General features: G+C 41.4%; 1 protein-coding gene across 3 annotated transcripts in view; it reads left to right on the top strand.

Annotated features, from left to right (window-relative positions):
- Window positions 1-18,325, top strand: part of kif13ba (kinesin family member 13Ba) — a 41,557-nt gene that overhangs the window by 10,404 nt on the left and 12,828 nt on the right. For all 3 annotated transcript variants that reach the window (XM_038702166.1, XM_038702165.1, XM_038702167.1), the window contains exons 4-15: window positions 8,160-8,172; window positions 8,615-8,675; window positions 8,811-8,903; window positions 10,439-10,619; window positions 11,444-11,531; window positions 11,933-12,067; window positions 15,995-16,107; window positions 16,587-16,698; window positions 16,855-17,067; window positions 17,152-17,262; window positions 17,447-17,581; window positions 18,094-18,224. In XM_038702166.1, the coding sequence (XP_038558094.1) occupies window positions 8,160-8,172; window positions 8,615-8,675; window positions 8,811-8,903; window positions 10,439-10,619; window positions 11,444-11,531; window positions 11,933-12,067; window positions 15,995-16,107; window positions 16,587-16,698; window positions 16,855-17,067; window positions 17,152-17,262; window positions 17,447-17,581; window positions 18,094-18,224 (1,386 nt within the window). The remainder of the gene's footprint in view (window positions 1-8,159; window positions 8,173-8,614; window positions 8,676-8,810; window positions 8,904-10,438; window positions 10,620-11,443; window positions 11,532-11,932; window positions 12,068-15,994; window positions 16,108-16,586; window positions 16,699-16,854; window positions 17,068-17,151; window positions 17,263-17,446; window positions 17,582-18,093; window positions 18,225-18,325) is intronic.

Genomic DNA, 18,325 nt, shown 5'->3' on the forward strand with positions numbered 1-18,325 from the left:
AAGTGATTTTGCCGCAATCTGGTTACAAAAAGTATGCTTAGGTATTGATTGAAGGTAGTGGCTTGACTGGAGACGTTTTGAATCTACTCGATACTGGGCTGTTTTGGTCGATACCACAAAGGTATCGAGTAGCGATACCCATCTCTAGTCTGAACGCTTGCTAAGTCTGTTGTGACGCAGTGAATCTTCAGCAGGAGACTCCTAATGTCTGCAGTCTGACATAAAGTTTTCAAAAATGCATGCACTGGAGTGGGGGTTGTTGCCCAAGCTAAGGATTACTTCTGTTTAAATATAAATGAAGGATTTTCTCCTCCTCTTGAGAAACAGCTTTTCATTCAAGTAATTGGTTAAAGCCATTGGAGATGGCCTGATGCATATCCAGGAAATGGTTCACAGCAGCTTGGAAGCAGAACATTCATTTAAGTGTTGACTGTCTTTGCTGTAGAGCTTACTCCTAGTTAGTGAGTGCATTCAGACAAACTGAGTTATTGCTGGATTATGTCTCTGGCTGCATGCCCTACAGCTAATACATTAGCACCGATCTGTTCTTTGAGTGCTGGACATACAGTGCCAATTTATTTCCAACGGAAGCTGTCCATTTTCCCCATCCTCCTTTTTGTGTCCTTGCTTACAACAAGGTTGGGAAATTATTCACAGAGGGCAAAACGATGGTTTATTACCTATTGAAGACTAATTTAACTGACATAGCTTAATATTGACCAGTGTTTGCACTATCCGGCTATCATCGGTATCCTAATGTTCTATGTTCTATGTTCTGAGTGTACGTGTGTTTTAGGTTTGTGGCTCTCTTGCCTACTGAACTTCACATTCTCTTAGAATAAAAACTGCGTTAACTTGCAATAAAATAATTGTCGGCGTTAATTAATTAATGCTTTAACACGTTATTATCGCATGCAATTAATTCACGTGCCCAGCCCTAGTGTTTTGTGTTGTTTTTTTTGTGAATTTTGTCATGATTGATGTATATAGCATTTTAATATGTTGCGTTTATGGCTGCTACCTTGGCCAGGTCTCTCTTGTAAAAGAGACCAATGAGACTTCCTGGTAAAATAAAGGTACAATAAAAAAAAAAAGAATAATAGGCTAATGTAAAAACAGGACATATAGTAGGCTACAGTAATCATTCAGGGCTTATTAGCCTAGAGTATACTGTGGTATCGCTGTCAAAAATGTTTTATGGACTGAACTGACAAGGTAAACGGAGTACTACTTGCCCTCCCCCCTTTTTTTTTTTTTTTTTTTTAAACATATTTCGACCCATTAATCAGGGAAAATACCCGCGCTGGCAAGTATACGTTACCAAATGATTTTCATAATATAGTGGCTTATACAGATCAATTGTAAGATCGCTGAAGACATTTTGCAGTCAGCCGATGGCTTTGTTAGTGGTTCAGCTTTGGAAATAATGCTCAGGATCACATCTCTGCTATCATAAAATCCTGTGGTTGGTTCGTTTGCTTTCACACCATAAGCAAAACGCACCAGAGTTCGTTTGAAAGCGTACCGAGACCACCTCTTCAAGGAGGTCTTGGTACGGTTGTTTGGTCCGCTTTTGGTGCGCACCTGAGTGCGAATGCTGCATTCACACCTGCCCAAACGAACCGCACCAAGGGGGAAAACAAACTCTAGTGTAATTCAACTGAACTAAATGGACAGACTGTACCATCTCGTCCACTCAGGATTAGGTGACAAAAGGCTACCCATCAGTGAAAGAAGGTGAAGCCATCTACAGGGTTGGTTAAACACTGAGCCTTGAATAACCCTGACACACAGAAGACCATGTCCACCCGGTTTGATGCCAAACAATTTACACTTTTCTACAAACTACTTTGATGAGTCTTAAAGTGTCGTAACTCTGAACTTAGCACTGATGTTACAGTCTGTGCTTTACCTGATCAAAACATCCCCAGGCTATTTTTGAATTCTCCACCATAAATAATTTGAAAGCACCTCACTTTAAGGTCATTTCCTCAGTTGTCAGTTGTGTGTTCTGCTTGTGTGTCTGATTCAGTTTTTCCACCAGTGGCACACACTGGGCAGGCCAGACTCTAGTTCTTCATGCTGCCACTCTGTGACTCACTGCCTTGGTTACTTGTTACTTGAAATCTTACATTTCATCTTACATATGTTTTATTCTGTGTCCTATCTGCTTATGCACCTGCCCCCCTACACTCCTAACCACCAGGGGTGTCTTATCATCCAGAGTTTGAACTACAGGACTGGGGCAATATGTCTGATAAGCAGACCGCTAACCTCCCCTCAGCTGTTTGGTGCTACACTACAGTTTTCCTGATGACCTGAGGCTGTTTGCATTGGACTGGTGAAGCTGGATGTTGACACACTCTGACATCGATCTGTCTCTTGTCAGATGTTTGTGAGGCCAATGTAAGTGGCGTGGTTTCTAAGGTGACACACAAAAGAGACTGTGTGGCCCTGGACCTTGGAATATTGTTGGACATTTGTGTATGTGTTCGTCAGCATGTCTTAAAGAGGTGGTGTTATGCTTTTTGGCTTTTTCCCTCTCCTTTATTGAGTTATATATCTTTTTTGTGCTGTAACAGGTTTGCAAAGTGAAAAAGCCCAAAGTCTACCCCAAAAGGAGTTCCCATCTCCCACAGAAAAGTCTGCTAAAATCAGCTTGTTTGTAGTCCAACCGCTTTCCTTCGTCCCTGTGACGTCACAGGGATGTAAGCAAAATGCGCGTCATAGCGCTCGCCAAGCGGCTACTCCGACACGCCCTCAAAAACACTGGTGGAAAAACACTGAGCTGCAGCACACACCTGTCCTCTCCCTTCCAAACACTAACTATCCTCCAGGCAGTCAATGGACATAAAGTTGTTACTGTGATGTAGAGACAGAGCTCGGTTATAACTTTATGGATAAAAGATACTTTTGTTACAGATTAATAACTCACCACTCTCAACTCTTGCTCCAGTCCATGTTGCCAAGCTGGTCGGCAACATGTAGCCTACAGCTGAATGGAAGCTGTTTACCGTCTTTTCGCTGACCCTGACTGCTTCTGATTGGCTAGTAGTCCTAGGACTAGGAACTGCACATGTGCAACTCCCAACAAAGATCATTTAGAGACGAGATGTATCACTCCATAGCTAAAACAAAGCCTTCAACACTGGGTGAAAAGAGGAGATGCAGCAATGTGCAGTATGGGTGGGGGGGGGGGGGATATATATATATATATATAATATGGTGTGGGTTGTTTTTTTTTAAATGAAACCATGTAAACCTGTTCTGGTACAACCCCTAAATAATTTATTATTATATTGTTATATATTATATGTTCGCTAATATCTGATTGTAGGAGAGAAGCTTCTACAGCATATTGGTTATTGTAGAAAGGTTGTATTTGGGTGCTGCAGAAGAGGTTAAACAGTCCAGCCTGAACCATCCAAGTGATGGTGGGAGTTTCTAACAGTCTACACATACAACATAATGACAGGGTTAGAAATGAGGGAAAGAGAGTGTCATTCATCTGCAGGCCACACTGGTTCATTTTCTCAAACTGTGCTTTGCCACTTGGTCAGGCCTAGGTAGAGATCTGGACAGTTAATGCTACTGCAATAACACAATTCATTTAGGAGATCTGAATAAGAATTAGTGTAGGAAACACAGCTCATCTCATCCACAAGCTTGGTTTGATTGGTATAATTCTTTGTCCTCAATAACATAACGTATAATCATTTTTGCAGTATTTGGGGAACTATTCAGTATTATTCAGTATGTACCCAAGTATTAGTCTGATACATGCCCTGTTGTCCTGTGCCATCAGTATGAACTGTGTTACTCTGACAGTCTCAGGCCCAGCCTCTTTCCTCCCCCACCCCCCTTGGCTACCTTCAGCCTCCTTTCCGTCCTCCATTCCTCAGTCCTCCCCACACAGCCATGGATGGTACAGTCCTACAGAGAAATAAAAGAACGCAAGAACAGCAGAGAAAGAGAGGGGGGTGAGGAGCAACCATGCATTAAGTAATTTTTTAAATGACGGAGATCAGAGCAGAGGAGCAGGCCGAAGGGAGGAGGGACAAATAGAAGTGTTCGAGGACCGAGGGAGGCGGGTCCACGGCTCTCCTGACCGCCTCATTCTCCCCTCTCATTGGTTATGGGGGGCCTCTAGCTTCGTTAATGGGCACTTGAGCGCAAGACATGGGTGACCCGTCTCGGCTGCAGTCTTTGAAGCAACCATGACAGCTGTCATCACTACGTACGTCAAAACCTGCCACGCCGATTACACCCCTAAAGTGTTTGGTGATATGACTGTAGGGCGATAGCAGGCATGTAAGGATGCTCGAAACGCCCCTGAGAGGAGCATTTGGACAAACAAAAATATTGGAAAATCAGGGCTTCACAAACGATGTAATATCAGAGAGCCTTTTAAATAGAAACATGTTGGATTAGAGATTCCACTTTGACAAAATTTTACTTCAAGCAGCACAATCTGTGAGATATTTGTGTTGATAGAATTACAGTAGTATCCAGTTACATCCTTTCTTTGTATATTTAGAGAATAAGATGCACCCATTTAGAAAGTGAAAACCATCTCAAACACCCTTAGAATCTCCCCTCGAACGACTGGAGGTCTCATGTACCCAAAGCAGTGCTCTGGGTGAACGTCAACACTGTGTAGAGGAGGTCCTTATTGATTCCTGGTTCGAAGAGCTACTGGAATCAATAAGCCTTCAGATAGGAATTCCTCTGCTTGTATTTGCTCTCTGAATGCAGCATGGCTGCAGTGGAACGTCAGTGAAATATGAAGTGTGACAGACTGGATTGTACGCTGCCTGGTTTGTGCAAGAGCTACAGCTTTGGCGGTTTATAAAGAATGTGCATGGGTAAAAGGAAACAGGTGTGTGAGTGTTTTTGTGTGTGTGTGTGTGTGTTTTCTTGTGCTGCTATCTTCACAAGGGCTTGTTGGAGATATTTAGATTGAGGACCTTTTTGTGATGTAGGTTAGAGTTCTGGGTTGGGTGGGGTGAGGAGGGGGACAGTTTTGCTTTTATAAATTGGAGAAATTCATTAAGGGCACTGCAGGTTTTGTAGGAGTTAATATGAAGAGGAATCATCTGCCAGTGTTACAGATTCTGTACTCTCAGGGGCGCCAGTCTTAATGTTGTCATATTGCTGTAAGCCTATTTGATGAATGCGCCAATTAAATAGCTGACCTTCATGCACTAATCACAATTTTTCATTTGACAATCACGAGAAACCATGTCTTTCATTCAGTTTTTACTGGCAATTCACATGACATTAGCCTAAAGTAAATTGTTGGTTCAATGACAAAATGGCTTGAAAATAACAAGAACATGTTCCGCCAGTGTTCTCAGGCATAGATTTAAAGATATTGGACCGGTAATATATAGGCCTAGTTTATGAACTATGTCATGGTGATTATTGTGAAAATCATCTTTATATGTTGACATGTCAACACAGAGACGGCTGTCCAGCACTTATCAGCACAACACAAACACTGATGCATTTTAAATGTGTTTTTTTTTTTTTTTTTTGTATTTAAAAAATTTACAGCTCTTATATATCCAGTAGGTTAAAACAAATGCTGTGTATAAAAGCAACTGATGCTGTGCTTGACAGCAAGATAAGTTGACTACTACTGAATCCCTTTGTGGCAGGTAGTTAGGATGTTGCAATGAAATAATGGTAATTAATGTTGGTGTAGGGTCCAAACCTGTGCTCTTGAGTGCACCACACAGTAAGTGAGATGTTTTAGATCTGATCAGTGTGATCTGTAATATTTAGATCTGTGCATCTTTTGACTACAGCCCAAAATACTGTATCTGATGACAAATGCTGAAAGGCCCAGACAGCTGCCTTATAAATGGCATATTTCTTAGTGAAAACAGATTCTTACAAACAAAGACACCACCATCCAGGGTTGGCCAATATCACCTTTATCACTCCTTCACAGCTCCAAGTAAAGTTGTAGCTAATGTCAGGGTTAACCTCAATCACTATAAGCTGCTGGTAAACAAAACTCAATGACTTTCCTTGGTTCTTGAGGAACTCTAGCTTTCTGACAAACTGTAGATCACACTGAACCTTTACTGTTACGTTCTAACTACGTTCTATTTACTTTTAGCTGTGTGTCTACACGACCAACATGGCATCTTTTTTTGTACCAGCTCTTTCTTGTCTGCACAGAAGAAATACCTGACCCTTAACTGTTGTACATTGAGTGTAATTATAGGGCTCTTGTATCGGATTTGGACATGTCCACTGCTCATATCAGCAGATCTGTCTAAGAAAGTGTCTTTTATAGGTTGTGAAAAACTAGTATTTTATTTGAGGCATAATTTTCTGCAGTCTGCAAAGGATGTTAAGGAGATGTTAATCTTTCTGTAACTCGATGTTGTTCTACTTGTTCAAATAGATTATCCTTGTCTGGAGGCTCTGACATTCCTCATATGCAGAGATGGACAGATGACTGTCTGTGTGCTGTGGAGATCAGTTTTAAAGAACTTGCCTCTTGGCTAAATGCTCAAAACTCTGACATGTTTGTTGGTGGGTTCATGTGTGTAGTGTATGCAGCTGCTTGCACAAGTATAGTCTTAGTTTTTCTGTAAAAGACATTGGGGACAGTGAACCTCTCTTTTTAAATGTAAAGAGTTTTTTCCCCCACGTATCCCTGTTAATATCTGACCTCGACCCAGAAACCTCTCTACGCTACCATCTCCAGTCCACCACACACTAGCCTGCCACTCAACACCCTGCTAACTTCAGTACCAACCCCCTCCACCACTCAGTCTCATATGCCCACACACAGACATTCCCACAACAATTCAACCAGTCCCAGAGATTTTTTACGTCCCCAGAGATGAATACAGACTCACACCCTTGCCAAATTTGACAAACAAACAAGATGTAAACAAGCTACACACACGCAAGGCAAATATTTAAATTAAGTGATAGTAGGGCTGCAGCTAACAATTATTTTAGTACTTGAAGCTTCTATAGATTATGTCATCGCTGCTTTGTTTAAGAAGTACTTTGGCTTGGCGGTGGCGCCCCAGCCCCCCACCCCGGTAACAGTATCAGCTGTGTATGTTGATAGATATTTATTAGTCCTTTTGGAAATTCATAGTGTGTCACACAGCAAACATCAGATCAACAACATCCACAGACAAGACAACTGCATTACCAACACAAACTTTAAAATCAAAATTAAATGAGTGCTATACAAGTTCAGGTGCACCTCGACACCCAGTTAACTCATGACTGCAACGTTACAGCCCAAACTCATGGTCCAACCAGGAGAACAACAAACGCAAGTGTTTACATTTTCAGCTGAGGACCGCGGACTTACTTTGGCTAGCCTTCAATTCAGCAATCAATAATGATTTCAGTTAAATGCTAAAGTTACTGTTAAGTTGTCTGTGGTCCGCTGGCAGAACACCGGCTGCTTTCTGTTCAGGTGCCGTCGTGCTGTTGCCGAGGCGACAAAAGTTTTGTTTTACGGTGGACGGACTGTGACATTACAGAGTGTTGTTTTCTTTTAGCTTGAAATAATCCCATACTTTGGACACTTTTGTCTTCGTCCCTCACTGTTTTCTCTCTCTTCCTCCACTTTGCAAACAGCGGCATCATAATCACGTGGTCACACAGCGTAAACATGATGTGCGACCGTTATAAATATCCGTGCGAAACAGTGTGCTAAATAGTTATATGGATTAAACGGAGCCTCAATGCAAAGAATTTGCGTAGATGCATTTTAGTAATCGAATTAATCGATGAATCGTTTCAGCCCTAAGTGACAGTAGCTGGATCATGAGATCACGTGAGAATCCTGTCTTGCTACAAAGCCTCCCCTGAACGTATAACAGAGACACTAAGGGATAGCTCCCACGGTGGAAACAGTATTGACAAATCTCTACCAATGTACACATTTATACCGTTACCGGTATTGCCCAAAAAATTAGTAAAAAACATTGTTATTAGACAGATGGTTAGATAAATAATTTCCATTATTGGTCTGGAACACATTAAACCTGAAGCACCAAAAACGGCTTGCCATGAATGGCTCACCACACTGAATCCTCTCTAACATGCATTAAATGTTGTCTTCCTATCTGTCCACATGCTGCTGTGGACTTTGACCCTCCCAACATCATCAGGAATCAGTCCAAGGTAACATCACACGCACAAACATACACAGCAAGTTTTAACACTGAGCTAATTCCATGGTTGTGAATCATCTCTGTGGTAAACAAAGAAGCCGCTGTAACGGTTTGCAGTCGTACAGGCACTGATACAAAGCAATGTCTGTAGAACTGTTTTTGCCAGAAGAGTCTTGTTTTAACTGATTAACTTTATACCCTCAAGAAGTACTTGTTGCTAGGAAACTTTTGAACATGTTCTTGACTATGTGGCTCACTGTGAATCAGTTTTTGCCAGAAGGGTCTTTTTTTCTGTCGTCGAAAATTTCCCATAGTGTTACATTAACCACATGACACAAGCTCCTATTGCATTAAACCGTGTGTGTGTGTGTGTGTGTGTTAGAATCAGCCACACACTTCTGCTGTTTGAGTCTCTCATACTGAGAGAACATATGAACTGTTTTCATTTCCAGGTCTTTGCCTACGATTACTGTTTCTGGTCCATGGATGAGACTGATAAGGAGAAATTTGCAGGTTAGTTCAGTAACAGATCTATTTCACCTTATCAAGACTTTTAACATTTCATCACTAAAATGCCGTTCAAACAGTTTTGTTTGGCTACATTTTCACAATTACATAGAATAAAATTCCCTGTGTGTGTGTCTCCAGGTCAGGATGTGGTCTTCCAGTGCCTTGGGGAAAGTCTTCTCCGTAATGCCTTCCAGGGCTACAATGCCTGTATCTTTGCCTATGGACAAACTGGTAATTTACCTTGAGACACCTCACTACTGTTCTGTGGTCAATATGATGTGAATATATTTTGGAAGGGAGCCATGTTACATAGCTACAATAACAGTTTCTCCTTGCCCTCATTAGTATATGCCCTAAAGCTTTTTTGTATAATGATTATGAGAGGGAGTGTTGGTGTGAATGTGTCGTGGCAGGAATGTTGCACAGCCTCTCCTCTTTCGTGCATGAACAAAACAGCGAAGTTTTCAAACAAAAGCAGAACTTTAAAAGGCCTGATAGGCCTGAAACACACCTAGTCAATATTGTGCTGACGGTGTAAATATCTGTACTGGTTAACTGATGAAACATGTCTAGTGTAGACATGGTGTAAAAAGATGATCTCTCTCTTCTTTCAGTGTACGCCTAATTTCAATACTACAAATCTTCCAACAAACATGTCCGAGCAGATAAATAAGTCTAGTGTCTGTAGTGCGTTATATTCAGAGGTGTTTCTAATATTCTGAATCAGAATCCGGAGGAGCTTAATTGCCAAGTAGTGTTTTACACATACGAGGAATTTGCTTTGGCGATAAGGTGCTACACGTAGACAAACATACAGTTGACATAAATAAATGTAGAAATATATCCCAACCAGAGATGAGCCCAATGAGGGTGGTGTCATCTGCAAACTTCAGGAGCTTGACGGACTGGTGACTGGAGGTGCAGCTGTTGGTGTACAGGGATAAGAGCAGAGGGGAAAGAACACAGTCCTGAGGGGAATCGGTGCTGATGGTCTGCTCATATTCTTCATTTATATAATTGGGAAGGACAAAAGATTTGATTAGTTTGACGCAATCGAGTACAATACCGCTTTTAACCATGACCTCAGTAATAAACGTGTGATAGAATTGACACGTTTTCGCTAATGTCAAGAAAAACGGAACATTGTAAACTTTGTAAAGGTTGAATTTATGTGGAGCAGCGGTCGGCAAATAAGTCTGACATCGGGCCAAATTTTTTTCAAGCTGTTACATGGCGGGCCAGAACAAAGTCACATTATTTCAAATCTTTGTATACTTGTGTGCATGTTTAGCGCAGTCGGTATTGTGCGGGACTCCCGTATGAAAGGTTGTTTCCAAATAACTGCAGGTATTTTTTTCTTCCCCTTGTTAAACAAATTGACACTTTTGCACATGCTCACAATCACTTAAGAGGAAGTGATTGTGTGAGTAACTGTATGTCTCATGACTGAGATCTATTTCAGCCACTATCAATAAAAAAAAAAAAATAAAAAAAATAAAAGCAATTTGACAGCAGGCCATGATATTATTGCTGACGGGCTATTTCTGGCCCGCGGGCCGCCTATTGCCGACCACTGATGTAGAGCTTTATTACTAATAGCATTAAATTGCATAGTTATGTTTAATGAAGTGGCCACTTAGTGTATTTGAGATTGTTTTACGAGTGGAAATAACATGACAAGTTTTACATCAGCTGTCACAAAGGGGCTTTTTTCACATTTCAAACAGCCTGTTTCAACTGAAATTGTGTGTGTGTGTCGTAACCAGGTTCGGGGAAGTCATACACCATGATGGGTTCAGGGGACCAGCCAGGTCTGATTCCCCGGCTGTGCAGTGCTTTGTTTGAACGAACCCAGAAGGAACAGCGGGAGGAGGAGAGCTTTACCGTTGAAGTGTCCTACATGGAGATCTACAATGAGAAGGTCCGAGATCTGCTCGATCCCAAAGGGTATGACCTCTACCATGTCTTCAAACCCTTTTTATGAAAGGAGTGATCATTTTCTTTCCCTCTGTAGGCCATAGTGGCTCTGGTAAGACCTAAAGACACTTTCACTGCTGCCTGTGTGTTTGTCCAAGTCAAGTTGAAATAGCAAGAACATTATATAGAGGACACTGAATATACTTATTGCATATATGCTTCTTCACAGTAAAATACGTCCTCTGATAAGATTGTTGTTTTTACCGTGAAGCTGCATTAGGAAGTGTTGAGTTACAGTCACTGGTGGTAAATTATTTTCGAATGCAGACAAACTGGACTGTGATATTTGAACATGCATAGACTACGGCATCAACCTTAAATATAAGTTAGCTGGTAGAGCAGGGAAGGACACTGGTGGATTCTGGTACCACCAGCTGCTATGGACAGGGGATAAAAAGATCAGTAGTCTGCCCTGCAGTCACTGATGGAGTCCGGTTCATGTCCAGCAGGTCAGCAGTAAATCAGGAGCACATGCCTGTGTCTACTGCCCCAGACAGCAAAACCTTTGACTTTCACCCACTATGTGACCTTTAACCTCAGTAAAAAGGGGCCAAAGAGAGGCAGGCCATCTGACCGCCATATGGGCTTCTCCATGGAGCAGAGAATGATGAAGTTCTCTGGACTGGAGCAAGTTATAATGAGCCGAGTGCTATCTAAGTCTCTCTGAACCGGGGGGAAAAAAGTGGCATGGTGGCCAAAACCAGCTGAGCCTAATACATCAAATCAACAGTACTTTACCAGGAGTGACCAGGTTGTTTGTCTGTGTTTTAAACCTGCCCTGATTTTCTGTCCAGAGGAAGACAAACTCTGAGGGTGAGGGAACATAAAGTTTTGGGACCCTACGTGGATGGCCTGTCTCGACTAGCTGTGGCCAGCTACAAGGTAAAAATATTCATGTTTTTATGTCAGGTGTATTGACACTCACTGATTCACATACACTGCTATGTTTCATTCTGGCTGCCACATCCAAGCAGACACCTAGCTAAGCATCTTACTTGCATTCCCCTCGCTTTGATCTTTAAACTTTGAGGATTTGTAACAATGTCGTTCACATGATGGCAGCAGTCTACTTAGAAGTCCCACTAATCACACTGGAAAGAGGCCAGTTATATAAATGTCAGAATTCTTTACATTTTGTAGTTCATTTTGGGCTTGAGACTCAGACACACTCTTCACCAAATGTACTGTATAACATTCTTCACACAGTCTTAAAAGGTTATTCTGCAGGGAGAAATGTTATCATTCTTCATTTATGTATCGTTTGATTTCGGTTGTTCTGACAGGACATTGAGTCTCTGATGTCAGAAGGGAATAAGTCTCGGACTGTCGCTGCAACCAACATGAACGAGGAGAGCAGCCGATCGCACGCCGTCTTCAACATCATCCTCACACACACACTCAAAGACTTGAAGTCTGGGGTAAGATACACACAGGCTGCTGTAGGACACAGTTGTTTCATCACTTTTAAGGGAAACTTTCATAATGGGTAAGATCAGAAATTAATTTCTGAGATGACCACCAGATGATTAGTTTGTGCATTTGTGGCAAGATGTTGTGCCAGAGTGGCTGCTGGGAGCTTGGTCAGAGCCCAGTAGCCGCTCTGGCATATATTTTTTTTTTTTATGCAGAAGTTGTTTGTTATTAAGGTATTCTTTTTTTAATGTGTCCCATCCATCCTTAGTGCACTACAATCTTTAAACATTAACTGCCTTTCCTTAATCATTTTCTGTTGTCCCAGAATGCAGCTGCTGCATCTAACTGACACAAGCTGATATTAACCAGTGTTTGTCTTTGTCATTTTTAAGCCTAATGATGGTTGAACTCATTTTGGATGCAATTTTGGCTTTCTGTTATAATGTTGCCAGCATTTTACACATGATACACTACTAGTGTATCACCTTTAAAACAATACTAGAAGTGAATGTGTAATTGTAGATACTTGATTGGGCAAACAGTATCTGGCAAGTTTCTGATCCCTCAGCCACTGCAGCCTGCGGGTGGAAAGGTAGTTAGAAAATGGGATGATGTCAGCTCTGTTGTCTGACCAGGCACTCCAAGAAAAGACCTAAATCTTCATCCTCACTGACCCACGTAGCCTCTCTTGCTCCTTGCTCTTATTTCCAGACAAACTTGCCACCAGCGAATCCTGTTAATAATTCACAGGCATGACTTTGAGTTGGTCAGCTGATACAGCCTGCTCTCTTTTCAAGGCACACCCAGAGCCAGTCACTGGTCAGTCAGTCAGTAGGTTCATCAAGCAAACGACTAATGCAGGGACTGTGTAGTCAGTGAGTGAATCACTTGGCTGACACATCCTCTATCTGATTTAGTCAGTTCTTTATTGTCTTTATTGCGTTTTGTTATTGTCTACTCGTTCTAAATACATTCTAACAGGGCACTCCTCTGTGACCACTACAAGCCCCACCAGACCAGATGTCTGCTTACTTCAGCTCACTTCGAGCTATGTTTTTATTGTTCATTCTATTCTTTATACACAGCGCTGGTTGTTGAGTAGGAGGCCTGTTTTTTATGATCTACTTTTTGATGCATCGTGGCACTCAGCAGTTGTAAGTGATGTTGGGCCTATTCTCAAAGTGCGGAAGAACCCACAGGAAAACAACAAGCAGTGCTTTAACGCTTCAAAACAGTAGTTGATGCTCAGACTGTTAAACAATGTTTCAAGGCAGTGAAAAACTGTAGCAATCTAATTGGTATGGAAGCCCCAGAAAGTGTATGTGAACAGCCAAATAATTTTTGGTGTTTTTATTTCTTAATCTATGAAAGATGGAAAGCGAGGATATAAATTTATAATAAATTGAGTCAAGCTTAAGAAAAATGATTTGCAACCATTTTGCTAATCAATGAATTGTTTAACAAAACTGCCTGTGGTTCCAGTTTCTCACAAAGTAGGATTTCTGGATTCAGGATTGAATACTTTGAACAGTCAACACTAGTAATTTGAATGTGTGATGCGCATTCTTCACTATTTTCTGACTTATGATAGACTAAAAATGAATCAATAATGAAAATAATCATTAGTTTCACCCTTACAACGACATACATTTCATTTACTAACACAAATAACTGGATGAAGTAATTGTGTGCAGACCGTCTGTTTATGTTAAATTTTATATAATTATATATAATCAACTTTTGTCAGTTTTGGTTCCCCCCTGACTTTATTTGGTTTCACTGCACACGTGTCTCTTTTAACTGCCAGTACCCCTTCAATACAGGAAGCCTATTAGTAGCAAGAGTACACAGTATTTCACATGCACATGTGAACTTAACCATTGCTCTTTCAAAGATTGCTCTTAGAGGGAGGAAAAACTTTTTGTCCCAATCTTTAAAAGGAGTACTGACTGTAGCTCAAGGCATTCGAGCTCATCTGTGCCCCCTAATGGTTCAGCCAGTGTTGTGAGTAGAGGAACAGTGACAAAGGGACAGATTAAACAAAGCCACCGACGGGTAGCAAAATCATTCAGTGCTGGATGAGTCATTCTGATGCTCAGCTCATCACAGGATTTCCTTTCAGTAACAGGCCTGTCTCAGAAACACTCGGCTCCAAAGTTCAGTCAGTTTGAACTTTGGTCGCATTTGCTGCCAACTCTCAGTTGTTTGCAGGTTTTTTTTTTCTCTGCTTTGCTAAATCCACTCCTGCTTGGGGAACTTACATAGTCATGCTTAATGCATAGTTCCAAAATGGCAAGCTGTATGTCCTGCCTGCTGATCTAGTTACTGACTCTCCTGGTTATTGAAGAAAAAAAAAAAAAGCCACCGTGGCTGTTTTTTAACTACTTCATCAGCCAGATAGATAAAGAAGTAAAGAATTGAATAGGACCAAATAGTGTCTACATACTAGACACAGTTAATACACATGCAGAGACTCACACATGCATACTAAAAAAGAAACGGTTGGTTTACTGGTATTTATTTCCAATCTGGCACCACTCCTGTGAATCAGAATCCAATCATTGGTCATTGCAATAGAAATGATTGAATTACGTTAGCTTGTACTGGTGTTCAGTCACCAGCTCTTTCTCCCTTGTATCTGGCTCTCCGGCATGTATCCACAGTTTCAGGCCCTATTTATAAATTTTTAAAAAAAGGCTTTAGTTTATTTTGGGATCTTATTTGCTTAGTGTTCCAGATAGAAATCTCTTGTTTGTTTAATAATTAGCTTTCCTCTGAGGGATTTGAAGCTGTGCTGTTCTGAGGCTGATCTCCATCGGTGCAGTTGAGGTTGATCTTTATCAGTAGGCTAAGTCTCATGACCCGGTCTTTTCAAAATTCAGGCTTTGGGTTTGTTCTTGCTGAAATCTTAATGTGATGTGAAATGTGTGATAAAAGTCTTTTTTTAAGACATTGAAGATCGAACTTATCCTTTTCTCAAGACGAGCCTGCCTTTGTTGTCACAATACAATGGAGGCCCCCTTACACACACACACTCTTACATATTTTACAGTAACGTACACACACTACTCTTCTTTCCATCACACAGTGCCACTTGCAGAATTTGAGATTTTAAAAGACAATATAATAGGTTTCTGTGTGTTAGAGAATGAGGTGTGTGTATTTGTGTCCAGCTAACTGGAAGAGTTTCATTGGTTACAGAGTTCTTGCTGTTATCATTAAACTGTCATAAAAAGCTAGACATTAAAACAAAAAGCAGTGATACTGATGTTAGTCCTCTGTCTGTGTCCACCATGGACACAGACAGAGGACTGCTTCTGCTGATGTCAGGCTGTTGCTGTGCGGCAGGTGAAGATCTGGTGTTAACATTCAGCCTTGTCAGCCAAAGACCTGTCACACTCGGCCAGGGGTTGATGTGTCGCAGTACAGCTGGCGATGTGATATCCACAGCGCTTGAGAATAAACAGAAGGAACCTGTCAACAAGAGACTGAAAGATGAGAAAAAGTCTAACAGAGCATTTTGTAGTCATCTGTTTGGTAGAATCAGAGAAAGCATAGAGAAGGTCCTTTTGAACAAGCCAAGCAAACGCAAATTTATGAAGGGAGGTTTACCATAAAGCCAAACACCTTGTTTTGGATAAGATTACCTAATGTTTGATACAGCCAGCTGTGGCCAGTATTGAAAGGAACTTCGTCTAGGCCAAGCTCACCTTTTAATGAAGAATTTTCCCGAGGTGAATGGAAAGCTGTCTAGTTTGGATAAAAATCTGACCATCATCTGTAAAACCTAGGAGGCAACGTTTTGCTAATTCATAGTAGTGGGCCAATATAGTGAATAAATAAAGAACATGCATTACAGTTTAATGGATGAATGTACTGAAGAGAATGAGATGATAATCAGACGTTCCTTCTGTCTAACTTTTTCTCTGTAGACGAGTGGGGAGAAGGTAAGTCGTTTGAGTCTGGTAGACTTGGCTGGAAGTGAGCGAGCAGCAAAGACTGGAGCCGCAGGAGAACGACTCAAGGAAGGAAGCAACATCAACAAGTAAGCAAAAGCAGTTCAACACACACACACACACACAACCCATGATTGGGTGTTTTCCCAATCAGGCTCTTTATTCAAGTCTAAACACTAAATTGTTTAGCAGATATTTTCCCCTGGCAGTGTCACTGTTTTATTCTAACCACTGATTGTCATATCACTCTTGGGACTCATTTTCTGTCCTTCCCACTCACCGATGTAAGTTTAGATTCTTGTGAATTTGGTGCCACCGTACTTTGTACACCATTTACCCGCAGCCACACTGCTGCAACTTTACTTTCACCTGAAGCATAGTATAATACTTAGTGAATTTGTCTGATAAAACCCTTCAAACAAGCTTGATGTTAAAGCATCCCACCACACATAGAGAGACATGCTCACACTAAAGGGGCAGGGACATAGTGAAACCAACCCTTGGACAGATACATGAAATGATATGAAATAGAAAGTGCTTGACCGTAGTGTTTTTGTGTGTTTGTCAGGTCTCTCACTACACTGGGCCTTGTGATCTCGGCGCTAGCTGAACAGGGAACAGCCAAGAACAAGACCAAGTTTGTTCCTTACAGAGACTCTGTTCTTACATGGCTGCTGAAGGTACATACGTGGTGAACACAACTGTCCACCGTAGACAGGAAAATACATTTCCCTTTGTTTGACTAATCAGTATCAAGAAGAGCACTGCTGTTTTCATCTTTCTCCCCTTTCTCCCTCCTTCTCCCTGTATTTTTTTGCATATTTGCCTTCCCCCAGGACTGTCTGGGCGGCAACAGTCGCACAGCAATGGTTGCAACTGTAAGTCCAGCTGCAGATAACTATGAGGAGACTCTGTCGACGCTGCGCTATGCAGACCGTGCAAAGAACATTGTTAACCATGCTGTTGTTAACGAAGACCCCAACGCTCGCATCATCAGGGAGCTCAGAGAGGAAGTAGAGAAACTACGAGTACAACTGACTCAGGCAGAGGTGAGATATCTTCGAAATGTTCAAAATCAGCATTTAGAAATCTCTGCTTCCCCATAATTTCATCTGCTGGGTTTCTTTCTCCAGTCTTTGAAGGCTCCAGAGCTTAAAGACCGTCTGGAAGAGTCTGAAAAGTTGATTCAAGAGATGACCATCACCTGGGAGGAGAAGCTTCGCAAAACTGAGGAGATAGCACAGGTAAGACACACAAGAGTTGTGCAAGTTATTCATATATACAGTAATTAAACCAAACATGTTGAGGGGTTGTACAAAATTACTCCAGTGTTTGATTTTCCACATGTGGTAAAACTCCCAAGAAAGAATTTTAGATGTTGGATTACACACTGTGTAAATATGATCTTTGTCTCTGTGTGTTTTGTAGGAGCGTCAGAAGCAGTTAGAGAGTCTGGGTATTTCTCTCCAGTCTTCAGGGATTAAAGTTGGAGATGATAAGAGTTTTCTTGTCAACCTCAATGCTGATCCTGCCCTCAATGAACTGCTGGTTTACTACCTGAAGGTAAACACACGCACACACTTCCCTCATCATGCTTTTCTTAAAGCCATTTTATTTACTCTCCCTATTTACACCGAATACCAAACAATATTATCACTAATATTGAGTGTATCATCTGTGTTTGACATCATTTCGAATCCATCTGCCCTTTAAACATCACATCACAACTAAGCTGTCAGGGAAAATCTTTAAACATCCACAATATTTGGATTATAAAACCTGTTTAATTTTCATAACTGACTGGTTGAGTAGGAGTCAGTTGCCATCTGACTGACAGTGGGTGTGAAAAGAAATTAGTTTTACCAAATATGATAAATAAGAAAAATAATCAAGTTGGCATTTGATGGGTTAGATCAGAACAGTTCATGTCAATTGTTATTGCATTATTAACAAAAATGGATACCCTTTACAGACCTGTGTGTAGCCTTTTTTTCTCCACTAGACATGACTCGGTCACATGTATTTATTTGTCTGATTGATAACACGTAGTGATATCTTGAAATATCGTACCTCAGGAACACACAAAGGTGGGCTCAGCAGACTCTCAGGACATCCAGCTGTGCGGGATGGGTATTCAGGCAGAGCACTGTGTCATCGACATTACGGCAGATGCCGCCGTAATCCTCACCCCCTACCGCAATGCCCGGTAAGGAACACCACAGACCCAAAGTCCAGGCAGAGTGATGAGAACATGCATCTGAGTGTAGTGGGAAAGCAAGAGAGTAAGGCAGCTACAGTGCCAGGGTT

This window comes from Micropterus salmoides, unplaced genomic scaffold, assembly GCF_014851395.1.
Source record: "Micropterus salmoides isolate LMB-PRFRI ecotype aquatic unplaced genomic scaffold, ASM1485139v1 Ms_hic_scaffold_6, whole genome shotgun sequence".
Taxonomy (NCBI): domain Eukaryota; kingdom Metazoa; phylum Chordata; class Actinopteri; order Centrarchiformes; family Centrarchidae; genus Micropterus; species Micropterus salmoides.